The 18982-nt window shown below is 36.7% G+C and overlaps 1 protein-coding gene across 3 annotated transcripts; it reads right to left on the reverse strand.

The window, feature by feature from the left end:
• Positions 1-3196: 3196 nt before the first annotated feature.
• Positions 3197-17971, reverse strand: ptgs1 (prostaglandin-endoperoxide synthase 1). Of its 3 annotated transcripts, none has more exons than XM_044111998.1 (12): positions 17738-17971; positions 15876-15990; positions 15719-15793; positions 12514-12630; positions 12244-12384; positions 10999-11142; positions 10748-10902; positions 10571-10654; positions 9226-9472; positions 6402-6688; positions 4164-4311; positions 3197-3757 (listed from the first exon to the last, which is right to left on the reverse strand). In XM_044111998.1, exons 1-12 carry the CDS (start codon positions 17873-17875, stop codon positions 3408-3410), a joined length of 2001 nt encoding a protein of 666 aa, XP_043967933.1. In that variant the 5' UTR covers positions 17876-17971; the 3' UTR covers positions 3197-3407. The 3 variants fall into 3 exon arrangements, with proteins under 3 accessions (XP_043967933.1, XP_043967931.1, XP_043967934.1); XM_044111996.1 differs by having other exon boundaries at positions 10748-10929; positions 17738-17970; XM_044111999.1 differs by lacking the exon at positions 15876-15990 and having other exon boundaries at positions 10748-10929; positions 17738-17970.
• Positions 17972-18982: the final 1011 nt, after the last annotated feature.

Here is an 18982-nt window from a genome sequence, read left to right on the forward strand (position 1 = left end):
AACGGTTGCTATTTTACCCCTTTTACCTAATTAACATGAAACTGTGTCCAGAGACAGAAGACATGTTGGTGGGTTGTGGATTCCAACCCCAACCAGCTTCAATATTGGAGCAGGTGGGCGTGGCGAAGTGACCTCCAACGCGTTGCCTACGTTTGCCTCTGAATTCCACAGTTTTGGGCCGAGCTGCTCCAAATTCACAAGGATGGATCCTTATCCATCACAGCTGCATCAGACTTCCTATGTCTCACTACAAACCGTCCTGATCACATTGTGATGGTCAGTTCATGTCATCACTCTAGCCCCGCCCTCTTCCGACAGGAAGTCACCTTTTTTTCTGCTGTATGTCTAACTTTTTCTCTGTTATTTATATGGGTTTAATCTTGTGCAAACTCACTTAAAATGATAAGGTGATGACATCTGTCAATGCTGGCTGAACCGTGTGGGCGTGGCCAAATGGCGAATATACCTCGCCATATTCATAGCCATTCATAGCCATATTCATACAATTGTTTTTAAATCACACATGGATGATCCGATTGGCATAAAACTCGATATGTAAGACTTTTGTTCACCTCTAAAAAGCCCAAAAGTTTTGAAATGTAATTTGACTCCACTGCGCCCCCTACGTTAATACATCAGCCGTCAATTTGGATATCACCAGCAACTACAACATTGGCTGTTAACTTTATATAATTTTCATGAGATTTTATTGCAGTGTAACTTATTGACATTACTTGATATTCCTCTGTATTTGGACTTGTAAACACCACAAGCAGCACCATAAGGTATGTGATTTGAATTTTATTAAATATGATGACACCAACCTCATTGTTTAGCAACACTTACTTTGGGTAGTGTCGCTAAAAAAAATAAAATAAAATAAAAAAAAAAGTTCAGAAACAGCGCGGTTGCATTGCAGAATCTGAGCCAAAAACACACACTATGCTAAAAGTGTTAAGCAAATCACATTACAGGTAACTTGTTTTGAAACAATTTTCACATGCAGCATTAAACATATTTGCTTCAAATGGGAATTATAGTAAAGTTTTGAAGACCGTTTTGTCACACAAGTAGCATTTTTCAACAGGCACCTACAATTTAGAAACATATGCGGTGCACATAGGTTTCAACCAGTTAATTTAGCCACCAGTTAATCTATAACACCGGAGCGGCGCTTGGCTGCGAGAGCCGCACGAGGTTGCTTTGCAACTTAAATTTTTCCTGTAATAGGTTTGACATGGGCTGTGGTAGATTTCTCTTTGAAAAATATAGCTCTGCAAAATATTTTTTTACTCTTTGTTCTGAGCACTTTGTGCTGCTGATCCCTTCACTATTGAAATGTCAGTTCCCGTTACTTGACAACCTCAGCCAAACCCAGTTTAGGAATGTGGTGGAACACAAGAAGAAGGTGGAACCACATTCGACCGGCTGGTTTAACCGCTGTGTGCGATGTAATAGAAAAGACGAGTGTTTTGTTGCTGAGTTAACCGTTCAAAAACTTCTCCTTTTCAAAGATGTGACTGAGCGTTGAGTTGGGGTCGTGGCCGTCAGCAGTTTATTTGGATTTAAAGTAAAAAGAGCCCTAAGACTAAAAACATGAGTGACTAGACAACAATCCCATTATGATTTTGTGCAGAAAATGTAAGTAATGTGTTTTTATAGCCTATAGATTTATTCTAACCTGTTGATGTGGTCACCTTTAAAAGATAATATTTTTTGTCCATTTCTGAAATTGAAGGAAGTTTGAAAACAACTTAAAAACATCTCTCTCCATTAGGTCGTTATGTGATTTTATATTCTGTAGATCCATATGTCTGGTTTCAACTTTTTCACGAAGGTATGGGTTATTCTCAACAGCTACATTAACTTTATAAATATAAAATCCAGTATGTAATTGGGCAAGAGGTGGCTTAGACCGTGGACAGATCGACATTTCATCGCAAGGCAACACAGAGACATACAGGACAAACAACAATGCAGACACTCACAGCTAAGGACAATTTAGATAAACCAGTTCATCTAACCTAAATAAATAAATGAAGGAATACATTCTGGCCTTGTTTTTCTAATGTACTCAAAAAAGGTGAGTGTTAAAAAGAGGAAAGAAATACACACTAGGAGTAGAAATAATTACATCTTGAATGAAGAGTACACTAATAAAATCACGTTGTAGTGACCCTGATGCAGCCTGCAGAGGTCAGTATAATCACATATGATCACATGATATACAGAAGTAACGTTATGGAACAAAACCACAGAAGCCTGTTCTCATGACTGAAGGCGGCGCTTTTCTCCGAGTGACAGAAAGTTTGATTAACAGATCGCTCACTTATTTTTACTGTCACACAAAGGAAAAAAATTGATGAAAATAAACTTTTGGCACTAGTGGTGCAATGCTGTTACATTCTTGTAATACAGTTTACACATTTGTATATAGTTGTAGTTTGTTAAAAAGAGGAAAGGTACACTTTTAGGACATTTCAATGATTTTAGTCACAAACTTTCATCTGAATGTATACTCAATATAGACAAAAAGACTTTTCACTTTACGACTAGCAGGTATTAATCCAAAATTGTACTAAAATATATACAATTTACATTTAAGATTATAAAAAATCTTTTTCTATAATTATGCCCAGAACAGCTTAAGTGGCACAACTTTAGCTTCACCTTGATCAAACTCTGTTTGAAAAAAAAAAAAAATCGGATCCAACACCATTTATTATTAATTTATTCATTAATAAATGTTAAAAATAATCAACAATGAAGTATAGTCAATCAAAAAGGGCTGAGCTTTTAGAAGTATATTTTATCTGCAGCCTTTAAATCAGGGATGCCAAACTCATTTTAATCAAGAATGTTTTAAAGGACCGAATTTATTAATAAAATTACCCAAAAACAAACTTTTAAAATAAGAATAACAGTTTACAACGGTGGATAAGAACTTTTTGAAATTAAATATTTAACTTTTTTTCCCCTTGAAAATCTGGCAGAATACAGATAAAACTGCTGATTTTATTGATAAAATAATATTTAAGTACACAACTGTTATATAAAAGGTTTGATTTCTAGAGAATCGCAGGACTCAAAGACTAGTTTGACACATGCTTTAAATGATCAAGTAAACTAAAAGAATACTATGTTATTGCATTTTAGGAGAAAAAAGGATAGGTTCCCAATGAGACTATACTCCTTCCATAGAAAATACCACCATGAGAACTTTAGTGGAATAACGACTTTAATGAACATCAGTTGAAACTTTCAACAGGCCTTTTAAATACATGTCAGCTGCATTTTCAGGAGGTAGACCTGCTTAATAACCAGTTTTCCACTGAATTAAAATGAACAAACAAGCTGAATAAACACCTTTAGTATCAAAATTCTATTTTTCAGTAGACGATTATTTATTAAAGTTCGGTGGACGGGTTCCTCGGCTTTGCCTCCGCCTCGTTTCGTGGGACATGGAAGTCCACGTACGGGCACCACTTGGTGTTCAGACAGACCAGTTTCTTCAGAGTCGACGTTTTGATGATGTTGAAACCCGTCTCGCCTCCGAAGGTGCTGGGCTTCCAGTACTCTGGAGAGTTGATGGGATTCCCAAGCAGGCCTTTCAGGGAGAAAGGGGCTCCCATCTCCACCATGCTCTCTCCGAATATGGAGTTGGGGCGAGTTTTCTCCATCATGAGGCCGGGATAAAACTCCAGTGCGTCAATGTCACCGTAAAGCTCTTCTAAACCTCGAGCTGTTTCTTCATCACCTGTTGCAGAAAAATGTTAACGTTTGAATGCATTTCCTGACATCTTGGTGTACATAAGTGCTGCGGGTAACCTTATTATATAGGAGGAATATCTGAGTAGGCATAAAAACTACCACATAATTTACATGCACACACTGCATCAATAAGCTTTTTGTTATCTTTTTCATCAGATGGTAGCAGATTTAAAAAAAACCACACGAAGGTGGTGTTGCAAACATCAGTCAAGATGGAAAGTTTTGTTACACCTCAACTCAATCAAAAGAAGTTTGAAGGGAATTCTTAGGTTGTTGCTGTTCAAAGTTGTGGTAATTTTCTCATACAATCAATGCAGCAGATTTCGTCAACTTCCTAAGCGCCTAAATGTGTACGAACTTTTGATGAGTTTCTTTACATTTCACCAACTTACCAGTTAATTCATAAAAGGATGAGTACGGCTTCAAGTTGAACCTTTTTCGGTATTGATTGAAAGGTTGCAGGCGTGCAGCTCTGGAATCTCTGATCAATATTTCTGGGACTCGGAGCACCGCTTGGTGAATGTTGCGACCGCCTCCTATCTGAAAGACACACAGTAAGTCTTTTTCAATCTTTTTTAAAAATGACGCAACTGTTGCTTAATGGGCTATAGTCCCCAGTTATTACACTTGTAAAGGAAGATTACCCTGAAAGTAGATAAAACACCAGAAATTACTTCAGGAAGTATTTTTTTAAAGACGAACTGAGCTTTGATGATAATTTATAAAGATAAGCAGCAGTTTTGTGGTTTTGAGAACGCCTTATGTTGCAATTCACAGCATACATGAGTGAGTTTACAGCAAGTATTCAAGATGAGCGACATGTAAACAATTTCTGTGCATGGTACAGGATTCTTGTACTCAAAAAGAAGTTTGGCCTTTGTGGGTTGAGAAAAGTCAACCGCAGACGAAAAACAGAAAACATTTCCACACATTAATATACATCTCTTTGATGAGTCTTAATCAAGTATCGCTTTAACCCCAGAATTACTTAGAAATGTTGGTAACACGTATTTTATTGCAGAGTATAGTAGACTACAAGCCACTACCTGACGACATGTTGCATGACTGTGGCAAGAGAAAAAACCACAGTTTGAGATATTGGAGAGAAAAGCAGCAGCTAAAGATAAACTTTATGCAACTGTGGTTCTGCCAGTCGGTACTTCCGCCTTAAGTTTACATTCAGAAAGAAACTTAACCAATCAACAAACAGAGAGTATTTAAAAAAATTAACTGAACTCCTAAATCATTTGAAGATTGCTAATTCTAGTGGATACAAATCTTTTTTTGACCAATTATTTCTGACACAGTAAGGGAGATACAGTCACTCATCAGCGTGAACCTCATTACTTTTGGGACTTGATGGCTTGTTTAAATAGTTTTCATTGAGCATGGAACAATTATACAGCATACAGATTCAATTAATGTTTACAAAAATAAAATTAGGCAAACTAGTTAAAATTTATTTAGGGTTTTCCATGCAGGACCAGAGCTTCACATACGTATGTAGAACCTGTCTTACACTGGATCAACAGTTTCATCTCACATTGAACTTAACCGTCTGGCATTATTCTGGCTACGTATTTGAACATTCATCTTAAAGTAGCTCATTTGAGTTGATTTCATAAAAAAAAACTCAGTTTAATCATGAAATTAAGAAAAAACAACAATAGGACTTTAAAGTGCTGTTTAAAAACCTTAATGTTTAACAGTTTAGTATGTTCCAAACCTACTTGACGTGTGCTAAGATTATTCAAACCGTATCCAAGTCTCAACAGTTTTAGCAGTTAAACATGGTTAAAAATGTTATATTTTCTCTATATGTCTGGTCTGAAAAGTATTGCTGGAAACCAGAAACCTGGAAAACATCCAGGATTGGTTAAAATCTTTTAAAACCCGATAAAATCAAGCCTGAAAATTCAGCTGCAATTACAAAAGTTTCAGTCAAAAACAAATAATGGTGGTAGGATCATGATCGGGCGATTATTTGCTTCAGATGGAACGAGGGGTTCTTTCAATGTGGATGAAATTATCAGGTCAAAAACTTAAAAAATATTTAAATATTTTGAGCTTCACAGAGAGTCAAAGTGGACATTGAAATCAGTAAATGATAGAAAAATATGATTTTGAATGGCCTAGTTAAAGTCTACAGCTAAAACAAAACAACACATTTCCCCACAATGTGAATGATATTGAAAAGGCAGAGTGAACAAAAATTATATTATAATTATATATTGTATTAAAAGTCAAAAAGAGGGATGTTGACAGACGCTTATCAAAGCTGAATGAATAAGTTTAAGTGTTTACATTGGAGTTTTTCCACCTTTTTTTTCCCCCTCTAACATATTCTTTGTTTTTTCATTTGAAATTTGAAGGATATTTACTTTTACCACATCATATGAAGAAAGAGTTTTGAAATAACTTCCCTTTATGTCTCAGTAGCCTTGCATTTCAACATGGCTGTCTAGACTCATACAAGAGGAAACTGTTTTTTAGACAAAACATGAACTATCCAATAAACTAAATTCATTTTTTATTTGCTAGTTTGCATGTTTCACACAGCTGTCTTTCAGAACATAACATGATCATCATGATTCACACACACAACAAAATGTCAGTTGCTATATTTTTACCTGTCCTGCAGACTGCCGAGAGAAAGCGTCCACCAGCTTCTCCACGCCGTAATGCATCAGGATGGAGGTGTTGTACAAAAACTGGGAGTACGGGATTTCTTCTCCGTCGATGAGGAAGCTGTCCGGCATGAGTGGGTGCCAGTGATAGAGGTGGGAGAACTCCAGGGCGATGCGGTTAGTGTACTGGAAGCGCACTCCAAAGAGCAGGGAGGGGTCGTACTTCAGCTTCAGGTGGTAGCCGCTCAGGTGCTGCACGTACTCCTCTATTATAATGTTGATGATCTCACCTGGGAATTAAAGGTGACCTATTATGCTTCCTTGAACAGGTTACAACAGATCTAAAGGCTATAAAAACATGCTCATTGCATTTTTTGCACAGAATCTCAGATAATGAGATTTTAGTCAGGTCATCTTGATCTCAGTATGAGCTGTTTTAGGGCCTCTTGCCACTGTAATAAGCTGCTACTGACCACGCCTCCAAACTCAACATTTGGGCGCACATGAAAATGGCTGCAAACGGAAACGCAATTATGCAAACGTACATCTTTGAAAAGCAGAAGTAGTAACTCCTGCATAACCAATAACAACGCAGCAAGTTTCAAAGCTAATTTTTTTTGCCAATGATCTGCTGTAGGTCAGCACTCTGGCAACTTTTAAAAGCAAGAAGTTGTTTTAAGTCTTGATGTAAATTCCTGATAGCTGAATTTTAAGAATATTTCAGTAAAATGATCTGACCAGCAGGTGGAGCACATTCTCCACATGAAACCATTCAGTTCCCTTAGATCAACTTCCTTCTTACCACACATGAAGCACACAGAGAGAACCACCAAATCATTTGTCCCATGACAATTTAATTGTACTTATGTGGATTTGATTGAGAACTAACTTTGTTTTGTTTTTTTGTTTTTTTTGCTCTCTGTAATATCTCTACATTGAAACTACTGATCAATGGATCAATAGACAGATCTATGTTAAAATATCACCCATGTTTCGGTTTCACATTTGTGTAACTTAATGTACTGTTGCAGACCACAGTTTTTCACAAGTAGTTAAAAGTTTAGACATCTTTTGCGTGGTCTATTTTCTTTTTCTTTTGTTTTTGTAACAAGTAACGTGAGAATATGACAGAAGAAGAAGAAAATGCCATCAATACTTGAGCATCTTAATTATGGCTTCATACCAAAACTTTAAATAGGACACATGTCAGATGCCTGCCCTGATGCCAGTTTCATTTAGATGCAAGGAACTGTGAAGCATTTATGGGAAGCTGCCATGCCATGAATTGATTTTAAAATTATCTTTGTGCTTTTAAACAGTTGCTATTGTTGCCATGTTGTTAAATAACATCCAGCACAGTCATTGCTTCAGTTAGACTAAACAAATGAGTTCAATTTGGGAAGTAGCATCAAAAACATGACTTATTCGAAAAGCTCTAAAAGTTATTCAGAGTTGTTTGATAGCTGAAATAATAAAACAATATTTGAGTTCAGATTTTCCCATGAAAAACATACAAATCCTGTTTGTCTTTTTTTGATTGGTTTGTTGATTTGACATCAGGATTATTTTAAATTTGTTCAGTTGTTTAAAATGTGACATCTGGTGGAGCATAGCTGTACATCTAAGCCAGTGGTGTCCAAACTTTCTGTCATAGGTGGCAAATTTAAACTCCTGCTGGGCCACAAAATTAAGTAAAAAATGCAAAAATTCGTTTTATTGGGTGCTTTTTGTTTGCTTATTTTTGTTTGTTTTGTTTTACCTGCTCATGTTTGCTGTGGATGTAAACAAACATTTACATCCAGAAACAGTGGAGAGCAAAAAGAGGATTATTTTCCTTGCCATTGATAGCCGCATATAACAATTTGATTAACTGAATGAAACTTGAGGATGTAGATATTGTTAATTTAGTGCAGTGTGCCACAGTAAAGGAAAAAAATAATGCAGAAAAATCATTAGAGAACAAGTCAAAACCACTTCTATTCTTCTTTTTACTTGCTTTCTGTGTCAGCTACGCCACGGACAGACCTGTTTCCATAGCAACCGACTTACAACATCTCCACATGTGTATCAGGATTCGAACATTTCCTACACACTGAACAGAACATTCAGTCCGTTGCAGTATTATGTTTTCATACTTGAAGTTTATTTTGTGATTATTAAGTGATCGTCTGAACATATCGGTATTTCATTAGCTAATTGAAACATCTGCTCTACTGATGAGCTGTCAGAGAGTCGGTGTGTGGATCACCTTCTAGTTTTTAACTCAACTGAAACACACAGAAATCCACAGCATCTATACATGTTAAGTTTGTCAAAGTCAAGCTAGCATAGCTGAACTACTTCCCACTCCCTCATTTTTTGTCTTAATTTTTCCAGACTTTTTTTTATCTAGTTGTCATAGCGTTGACAATTAGTAGCAAAGCACTGCATCCCTTTTTTGTTTGTATATTATGTGTACATTTAATATTTAGCGTGTTATTTGATAACTTGGCAGCTAAAAGCAGTGGTGGTCATCGTTGGCGAGCGGCTTTTCTGCCCTCCAGCAGGGAGATTGGGCCAGGTTCTGCCACTCCTTACATTACATTGCAATATGTCTATTTTGTTGGCAAAATTTTTTCCATCCTTGACTTGTGGTCAGGGGCAAAACAAAATCATTTCAAGGGCCACAAATGGTCCCCAGCCCACACTTTGGACACCCCTCATCTAAGCTGGTTTAGATACTTTTCTCTTTCAAATCATCGAACTCATTTACATCATATAAGCAGAATAAACCGGTTGAAAATAATAAACCAGAATAAATATTTTAAAATGCACGTGTCATACGCACCAATAATGATAAGTCTGGTGGTCTGGTACAGCTGCTCGTCATCCCAGGTTGGATGTTCGCCTTTCAGGATGTCACACACCCGGTTGTGCTCCCTCAGCCAGATGGTGGCGTACATGGTGAGGCCTGGGACAAGCCCGAACACTTCCTGTCCGATGGCGAGCCGCTGCCCAGCGGCGACACCTTCAGGGTACACCATGTCCACTGGGACCTCAGACACCGTGGGAGGGTACATCTCCCCATTGATCAGCTGTGGAGCATCAGTCAGGAGTCATTTCACCAGAAATTTCTTTATCAACTTAGTTTCCTGTGCCCTGATGAAGACCTCAAGCTGTGGCGATTTCATCAGATGAAACAACATCTTCAGGCAGAGAGGTTTTCAGATAAACTGGCCTCTACTAACCGAAATCTGAATTTACGATAACAGATTTTCAGCTACCAACGGTGAAGCCATCTTCAACCACTGTTGTCGTTATCTTGACTTATCATTCTAAGAAGTCGACAAGCAACAGGAAATGAGAGTTTTCTTTGCACAGATATCACAGCAGGGGCAGAAGTACTGAAAATTGTGTAAAACTGAAGAAGTTATTACAAAGTACAACCCAATTCAATATTTTTTACTCAAATATATATTATAATTCAAACTATTTCCTCCAACTATAAATCAGTATTTTCACCGAAGGACATTAGCAGTTTTATGTTCCTCAAAACTTTTTTTTCAGGCTTATGTCTACGTTTTGTGTAATACGGTAGTATATGTGTTACATTTTGTATTTATATCACCTTAGTGTTCTGTAATTAATAACTAATTTCATCCCCTGTTTGGTTTGTAGTCTTCGTCTTAAGTTTAACATTTATATAAGTTCTCACGGGCCACAAAAAGTTTGGTTTTTAAAATACAAATGTTTGGTTTTGTTTTTGTTACTTGCTGAGTAATTTGTGGTTGCCTAGCAACACCCTTTTGAGTAACTGGCACGGCAGCAGTTTAAAGTTACACTACTCATAGCCTCATAACTGCTTAAAAATTAAAAACGACTCTGGAGCGAAAACAGGAAAAAAACAGGTAACCAGTTTGGCAGTATTTTAGAAATTTAAAAAAAGTTGATCAATAATTATTGATAAACTAATATGAAACACTTTTATTGTGATTTGTTTTTCAGCCGTATTGCCCAGCCCGAGGTGCTTTTATCTGATCAGTGAATTTAACTGATATTTGTTTACGTGAAGGTTATGGTGGTAAATTATTTCCATTTTATTGCAGCTGAGCCCAACATTACATGATTGGTCACAGACATTGATGTGGAAAAACAGACTAAACAGCCCGACTTTACATGTCCAACAAGATTACCTGATATTTTAGCTTTCCATCTTTATGAAGCCGAAGCTGATGCTGCCTTTCAAGTTCTTCTCCGTATATGTTGCTTGCATCTACCTAGTTGGATATAAAAACCCATAAATCAGGTATGAAACTCAGCAGATGTTGAGTACAACCAGATCTATGTTGCTCATTGCACTCGTGTCTCACCCCATGTCCCAAAGCCTTTGTGAATCCTGCGGTAGCTTTGTGACTTTTCTTGAAGAACTGGTGAGTGAAGTGTTGAGCCATAAAAGCAAACATCAGATTGGTCCCCTGAGGATCTGGCCTGAATTCCCGCCTTTTAAAATATTTCTCACAAAACTCTTTGGGGTCAGGAAGATCGGGTTTACCTGTAAATTTCTGCTCAGTTTAAGTTTGCATTGGGGCTAAATGAGTGTTAGAAGTTGTAAAGGCCTCACCTTTGGTTCCCATTGGCAGAGGGCAATCTTTGGGTATGGGAGGGAGGAGGCGGGTGTAGTAAGAGAGGTTGTAGTATGACTCCCAGCTGATGTACCCGTACTTTGTGTTGTAGGTTGGTGGACTGGGAATAAGTTCATTTCTGACTGTAACAAGAAAGGGATTAGCTTGTTTGTGTGAGTTTTCAGACGGTTTTCATGTTGCAACATTTCTGAAAAGATACAGCTGTCGTGCCAACTGAAAGGGTGAAAATGCAAAAATAAAGAATGGCTTAATGGTGATTATACATTATTTCTCCGTATGTTATTGAGTTGTACTTTGTTCTTTTTGACATAGGAAACAAGCAGACTTAATTTTTTTGTCCAAGAGATTGAATAATAAGGAGCATTATCCAATGAAGTTCTCTTATTGTTTTACTACCATAAAGTAGGCATTAAGTTTTAGGTTTTTATCAGACTGGTGTACAAATATTGTAGGTAAATGTTTTTAACACCTTGGCTAGTGATTAACTCAACTGTGTACCTTCAGAGTCACATGTAGACAGTTACAAAATCGGCTTTCTGTCCCCTGAACAATGTTTCCAGGATTAAAGGACTTATGTCCTAGTAAGTTCTAGAAAAACTCATCCATGCACTTGTCTTTAGTTGTACTGATTACTGTAACAGCTCTGCCTAAAAATCAGACAGCTGCAGCTGATCCAGAACGCTGCTGCTAGCGTTCTGACTAATACTAGGAAGACAGAGCACCTCTGTCCTACACTGGCTCCCTGTGGCTCAGAGAAAATACTTTAAAAATACTGTTGTTAGTTTATAAATTATTTACATTTAAGACAAACCAAAGCTTACAATCACAAAGCCCAAGTTCCAAAATCCTAAAATGCAAACTGAAGAACATAAATGTAAATAGACCTCAAAAATAAACCATGAATATTAAGATACTGAGCAGATGAACCAGCAGTGACTCATCCAAAAACCTAAACCAAATGAGTAACACCTGAAATTTTGTGGACGGAATGAGCTTTCGAGAAAAGAGCTGAAACTGCAACCCTGAAAAGCAACTTTTGATTTCCCTCAGTATTCAAGTCTCTGTATGGCTTAAAAAATAAACCTCCACCAAGCATTTCTGACCACAAGTGGACAAAACTAGAAACAAAAAATGAACTGAAGTACAGGATGTAAAACTGTTGCATTATCTGTTTCAGTCTGGATATGTTTTAAAGACTGAATGGTTTTGATGCCTTAACTTACCAGTAAGCACGATTCTCATGAAGGTATCTCGCAGGAAAGAGTTGTTGACAATGGTCCAGAACCACTGGAAATGGGTCAGAAGGAAATGAACCGCTCCAGGACCGGGCTTCAGCATCAGATATATTCTGGTCCAGAACTCCGCTGTGCAGAAATAAAAGCAAAACACACCTTTTTACTTTGAAAAAGCAGCATTAGATAAATATTTAAGGCACTATGCAGACAATAAACCCTAAAAATTGTTTCATTAGAAGTTATGAAACAACAAATTACGAGTGGTGCAGTTTTTTCCATGGAAGCCGGTTCGGGTGCAGTCACAGCTGTAGTTTTCTGTACCGAATCTCACACACACACCTCTGTTCTGACAAGGGTAGTAGCAACAGGGATTCACTGAAAAAAATAAAAAACAGTTTATACAAATAATGAACTACACTAACTACGCATCCTGTTTAAGCAGCTGGATTAACTCAATCGTAATTTTTAAATAACGCTGTCCTAACACCGTCTGTAGCAACACAACAAAACAGAAATCTAACAGAAATGTACATTACATAAAACCAAACATTTTTTTTAGGTAGTTAAAGCTGCAGTATGTAAATAATAAATATTTTTTACATATTTGTTAAAACTGTCACCATATCGACAGATAAGCTGTGAAAACATCAATCTCCTTCATCTCCTCCCTGATCTACCTTGTCGACTAAAGAAATGCAACATTCCAAGTCAAAAACAACCAATCCAAAGCCAGAGGAGGGTCTTAGCGCTGTCAATCAACCTCATGTAGTCGCTACTCAACGTACTAATGGTGGAGAAACAACTTACCGTTAGAAGAAACCCATTATTTTCCATCATTTGTGCTAACCAGCATTAGCATTCATGGTAGCCTATGTTGTGGTGAACTGGCTGTAGCTTAGCATAGAGCAAACAGGAAGAGGTGAGCAGGAGAGTTATTGCTGAGACCTTCCTCCTGACTAACTGGTTGCTTCTGACTGGGAGGTGTATTTCTGTAGTTAGCATAGCCACAGATGATGGCGGATAAATGGTTTTCCTGTAATGGTAAGTTCGTTCTAAGATTTGTTTCACAGATCATCTCTCTGATCCAGCATTTCCTGCTGCGTGTTAGCAGTTCTACTGCGGCTCTACAATGGAGTCCTTCTTGCATCAACAGTGATTAATTTGTATAAAACAGAGATGAGGACATAGGAAGCAAAATTTAACAAGGGATTACATCTGAAGTAAAATATAGCTGCTCCATTTAATTAATATTAAAACTGTTTTGTTTTTTTTTTGGTGTGAAGTCAACATATTTGGAGCATGTTTAGTCTAATTCTTCTTTTATCGTCTGCTTTCAACGCTTTTTCTTCACCCTAATTTCACTCATTTTCTGCATTCAGAAGTCTGAAGTTACTCTGGCATGACGTAACTTCAGACTGTCTCACTGAGCGCAATATGACTCAGTGAATTGGGGAAACCAAGCACTAAAGAGCAGCATGACAGCGTGCTTTGAAACACACTCTGCATCCAGGCCTTTAACACACACACACACACACACACACACACACACGCACACACACATCAGAGTACCTCTTATTGTTTCCCAGCAGTACATTTATGCCCATTCACCACCAACATTTGTAAACCAATAGTTTACCAGGAAATACCAACACTCACAAAGGTGACAAAGCTTTAACTCTAAGCTGTCGCCTTTTTTACAGGAACTGACTGTATATGCAAGGCTGTTAACGTCTATTTCTCACAACCCAACCACTTCCACATATCTTTAGCACTTGCTGTATTCGGGCTTCCTGCTCTGCCTCCTTACAGAAGTTCAATGCGATAAAGTGAATTTTTATTGGTGTCGCATAGAAAAGCCCCATGAACAGCAATAACGAGGTTTCTAATAGCAGAAAGCATAAAAATAGGTGATGTTTGAGGTAATATTTTAATTTGCATTCATTATACAATTATTGCACAGGCAGTATTTATTTTCCTGACACTCAGTCACACAGGCTCTTTAACAGCATTTTGTCTTATGTCAAGTTCTCCAGTTCTGTGGATTGCAATGAAAATAATTTCTTATTCTTAAAAACTTTTCAGGTTTTTACTCGCAGGCTAAACGATGATGTTGTAATGATGCCAAAATTACGTTGTGAAACAAGGCAAGGCTGAGTTTTACAGATTACATGACTGAAAGCTTTAGCTGCAATATTTGCATATTTCAAGCTTCTTTTTTCCCCTTGTTTGCTTCCTTTTTAATCTCCTTAGTGTAACATATTCAAGAGGCTCACAATGAAAAGAAAATCTCATGTCTTTTATTGTCTTATTTTGCAAATGACTTAATGTTGACTGTTTGGCATAGCTTTTAAAAATAAGCTAATCATAAGTTCACTGTAGTAGTTTTCCAAGATGTTGCAAATCTTTTCACATTTTGCCACATTTCAACTACAGACCAGCTGGGTTTTATTGGGATTATATGGAAAAGACCAGCAGAAAGAATAAGCAGGAAAATACTGTTTGCATTTTTGATACTCCCAAGTAAAATCTATTATTGGTGTAATTTTGTGTGCAGTTAAAGAACGGTGCAAAATGGAGCTGATGCAGACAGACATTTATATCTTCTCAAATGAAAACTTAGGTGCAACAAAAAGTTTTTTATTTAATTGGCTGTTTTTGTTTGGTTTTATTTAAATCATATTAAGCATCACCACATGGTGACATTTTACTTTAATACTGCAATATACTAAGGAATATCTGCACCAACAGGTGAAATAAGGAAACATCTATCAGAAAAGCAGCCAAAAGGTCCCGATCTATTCTGGAGGAGCTGCAGAGATGCACAGCTGCACACTCTGGAACTAAGACCATTTTGAAAGACTGGCAACAACAAAACTGCTGTTGGAACAAATCCATGAAAACTAGCACTGCACATCAAACTCGGCGATGGCAGTGTCATCCTGTGGGGATGCTGTGAAGGCTTGAGACTGGGGTCAGAGTTCATCTATAGGCAGGATAGCAGCCGCTAACACACAGTTTCTGAACTACATATAATACAAATACAACCTTACATGTTATTTCCTGTCTTGCACTGTTGAAACCTGCACATGTTTCAGTTCAAATATCTAGGATTAAATTTTATCATTTTCCAGAATTGATTTTATTAATTATTTTACCTCGACGCTGTTGGTATTGCAGCGGGACAACAATCAGACAAACACCTGCCATCCCGCCTCTAAGAGGCTCAATAAAGATTATCTTGGAGTGGCCTAGTTAAAGACCAACTTAAACTGACTGTGCTCAAAAATCTCAAATTCTCTCTGTTTTAAAGCAATTTTGCAAACAAAAGCAAAAAACATAGTTACGGTGAAAGCCATGTTTATATTAACGTTTATCTTTTCCTGATTTTAAACTAACTTACAACCTCTAAGTGTGACTCAAAAAAGGAAAAACAGAAGAAATGTGTAATTTTAAAACTACTTACCTGCACTTGATTCAGCAGCACCTGAGGATGATGTCATCAGCAGCAGAACCACCAAGATGGAAAACAAGCTAAACCCTGCAAACATTTACAGAGAAACAATAATGATGCAACACATACAGCTCATCCAAATTGTGTAATTTGTACTTTTAGCACTCACATTTCATGGTTGCTCGGATTAAATTAAAGTTGTCTGGAGATGTTTCACAGACAGAGTTGTTCTGACAAACGGTTGAAGGTTTCTTTCCTCCATCCGACTGTCTGAGTCTCACTGGCTTTATGAGATACCAAAAGTGGGCGGTCACCCTGTGACTTCCACTTCCTCTATTTAATAGATTTTAAACACAACCTAATGCACTTGATAGTATTTTAATTAAAATGTTTATGCTTGTACCTCAAGGCAAATTGTTCTCCTGTTAAGAATTATAAGTATTTGGCATAAGGATTATTCAAATAAAACCAAAATTGCGTGTAAATTAATAAAACTTTTCATTTATCTATTAATTCAAACGCCCAACATCAGCAGAAAGTTGACAGAATCAAATAGCTTTGTCTCCCCCTACTGGCGAATTTGTGTAACAACCATTAGCGAAATGACTGATTCTCTGCTGCATAAAAACGATCTGCATAAACAAAGACCCAAAGTTATAGTTTTATGCTTAATTTATTAATTTTATACCTAGATATTGTTTTGTTTTTTTATTTTTGCCGTGCGTGCAGCACTGATGGAAAAAAAAATAGAAAAAGTGGAAGATGGTATGGAAGTACATACAGTACATACCAAAAGTTTGTGTGTCCAAACTTTTGGTCTGTCACCAGGATTTGAATAAAAAATGCCACTTAAATTTTAATGTTGTAAATTTTACTTCCTCTTTCAGTGTTGAAACACAATCACAATACATTTTTAACCAAAACAAAATTCAGAATACATTTTTAACCAATTTGCTAATTAGTGATGCACCAATAAAAAACTTTGGGATAAAGTTAATAGTATTGATGTTGTGGATGATAACCACTACTGAGATTATTTGAAATAACATACTTTATACTTACTGAATCAACACATCATTTTAAAAATTGAGAAATATTGCCCAGTAACAATAATGCTGATTTTTCAAGCGTCACTAAATTTATAATGAAATTTTGTAAGAATGTTTATTTTTGTTCCCCCTTTGTTGAATCACCAATGTGTCCTCTTTTTTAAAAATATGAAGTATGTAAACCTGCAGTTGTGTCTCTCCACAGGAAAAAAGTGATAAAGTTGTCATTTTTAGTATTTATTTGGCATTAATGATAATTCCAATATGTACTGCATTTCAGTTTTAGTTACTTTTGTATTTTGCCTGATTATCTTCAGTAAATAGCAATTATGTATCAGTTTCTGTTCTACAATAGCACCCAACCAAAATCCAATTTCCCCTTAAAAGTAACCATGGCAACCAACAAAGAAAGCTTTGAGGAACGTCGCTTGTGAGGTTAATTTGTTTTATTGTGAAAATAACAATAAAAAAAATCTTTTACATTTAATTATTAAATTTTTTATTGATTATTCAACTTCACAGAACTAAAGTTAACATAAACAATGTATTTTTGGTGTTATGTTCCCATTTCACAACTTCCAGTTTTCAGTCTTTTCCTTTTTAAATTAAATCAAGAGAGAGAAAAAAAGCAACAATAAAACTCATGTAACGATTTAACCAAAAAGTGGAGTAAACATTAATTTTAATATCCTAAAATGAACATGAATTTAAACGCATTTTTTCCAGCGTATTCATGCAGCATAAAAATTGTTTCAATCAAATTAATATTGCTTGATTTGTCAAAATGGGGCTGTTTTAACTGTAAAATACAACCTACACCACAGGTTTTCTGTCAGGATTAGAATCGGTCTTATTTTACCAATTTTGACAAATTATCCATGCCAGAATCAGAAAGAAGCAAAATAAAGTAAATCTTTAGCTTTCATAATGTCTTCCCATTCTGCCAAACACATTTTTGTCGTTTGTGGTCAAAATAACTTACATCACATGGTGCTTCAGACTCAACATGAACCAGTTTCTTCCCCAGATAATCCTTGTTGGATATCTTTTCAATCCATTTCTTTTTCAAATCCCTTTCTATTTTTTTCTTTCTTTTTTTATATATGTTTGCAGACGCCATTTTTTGGAGGCGTTTAGGATTAGACTAACATCTCTGTCTTAAAATACCCAGCAGTATTTGTATTTCACTCTCTTTCTTAGACATGATTGATGTGATAAAAAATGAGACGCATCAGGAACTAATTATCAAATCAGCGTTTCCCGCCTTACGAGCACGGCTCCTTTTTGGCACGAGCCTTCTATGGCCGTTGCCATGGTGACGCTGGCGCGGGCTAGGCCTGCCGCTTCCTATGGCGTTTCTGGTAATTGAAATCAGATGCTCCCCTGAGTTGAAACCTGTGCCGGGAGTAACCTGGAAGCATTTATTTTACGGAGAAGATGTTTAGTTAAGCCACGCTGCGCTCTGTAAAAGAGGCTCTGGCGATAAATACAGTCGGTGAAAGCAATGGAGGATGGTTCCTTCTTCCTTCCCCCGGTTCAGGTTACAGATTAGCAGACTTCCTGTTCAGTCGGAGAGCTGCCCAATCGGACTCACAAAGCCGGCATCTGTACACAGGTCCGGCAGCTGCAGGTGATGCTAACTCTTCTAAAGTCCACCTGTGGTCTAATCCAACATTTAAAATCTACTCAGAACTTCATAACTAATCTAAACAATGGATTATTTAAAGTACCATGACGAACCACCTCCCAACTCAACAAGATAGTTGCATGCATGTCTCAGTCAATGCTTGCAGCAACCATAAAATATTAGAATAATTATTAGGGCCATTATAGATATAAAAAAAAAAATATATATATATATATAGTACATTTCTACCAAAAAAACTTAGAAACTTTTAGGTTTGGAAAGTCAAAGGTTTGCTAGGAAACACTGAAAACTTTTTATATTAATCTCAGAATTTAAAAAAATATATACATTTTTTTATTTTATTTAAAAACTCAAACGTTTTCAACTTTTGAAACTCCAGAAAATTGAAGAAGTCACAAACTTTTGACCACGGTCTTGGATATTTCAGATATTTCCAGGTTCTTTTTCCCAAGAGGTTTGATCTTGCAATTTCTTGAAAATTTAAACTCAGAAATTTGCTAGTTTATTTTGAAAGAATTCTGAGATATTTCCCCCTCAGCTGCATTTTCTTCCCCTGCGACTCCCCAACACGGCTCCTTC

Source organism: Gambusia affinis, linkage group LG03 (assembly GCF_019740435.1).
Source record: "Gambusia affinis linkage group LG03, SWU_Gaff_1.0, whole genome shotgun sequence".
NCBI classification, from domain to species: Eukaryota; Metazoa; Chordata; class Actinopteri; order Cyprinodontiformes; family Poeciliidae; genus Gambusia; species Gambusia affinis.

Bases quoted from the DNA above. Each gene is read 5' to 3' on its own strand.
- ptgs1 (XM_044111996.1), bottom strand. From the start codon at position 17,875: ATGGCGTCTGCAAACATATATAAAAAAAGAAAGAAAAAAATAGAAAGG. The intron at 15,794-15,875 runs GTGAGTGCTAAA...AAATGTTTGCAG, and splicing joins AATCCGAGCAACCATGAAAT to GGTTTAGCTTGTTTTCCATC. The intron at 3,758-4,163 runs GTAAGTTGGTGA...TTTCTGCAACAG, and splicing joins ATCCTTTTATGAATTAACTG to GTGATGAAGAAACAGCTCGA.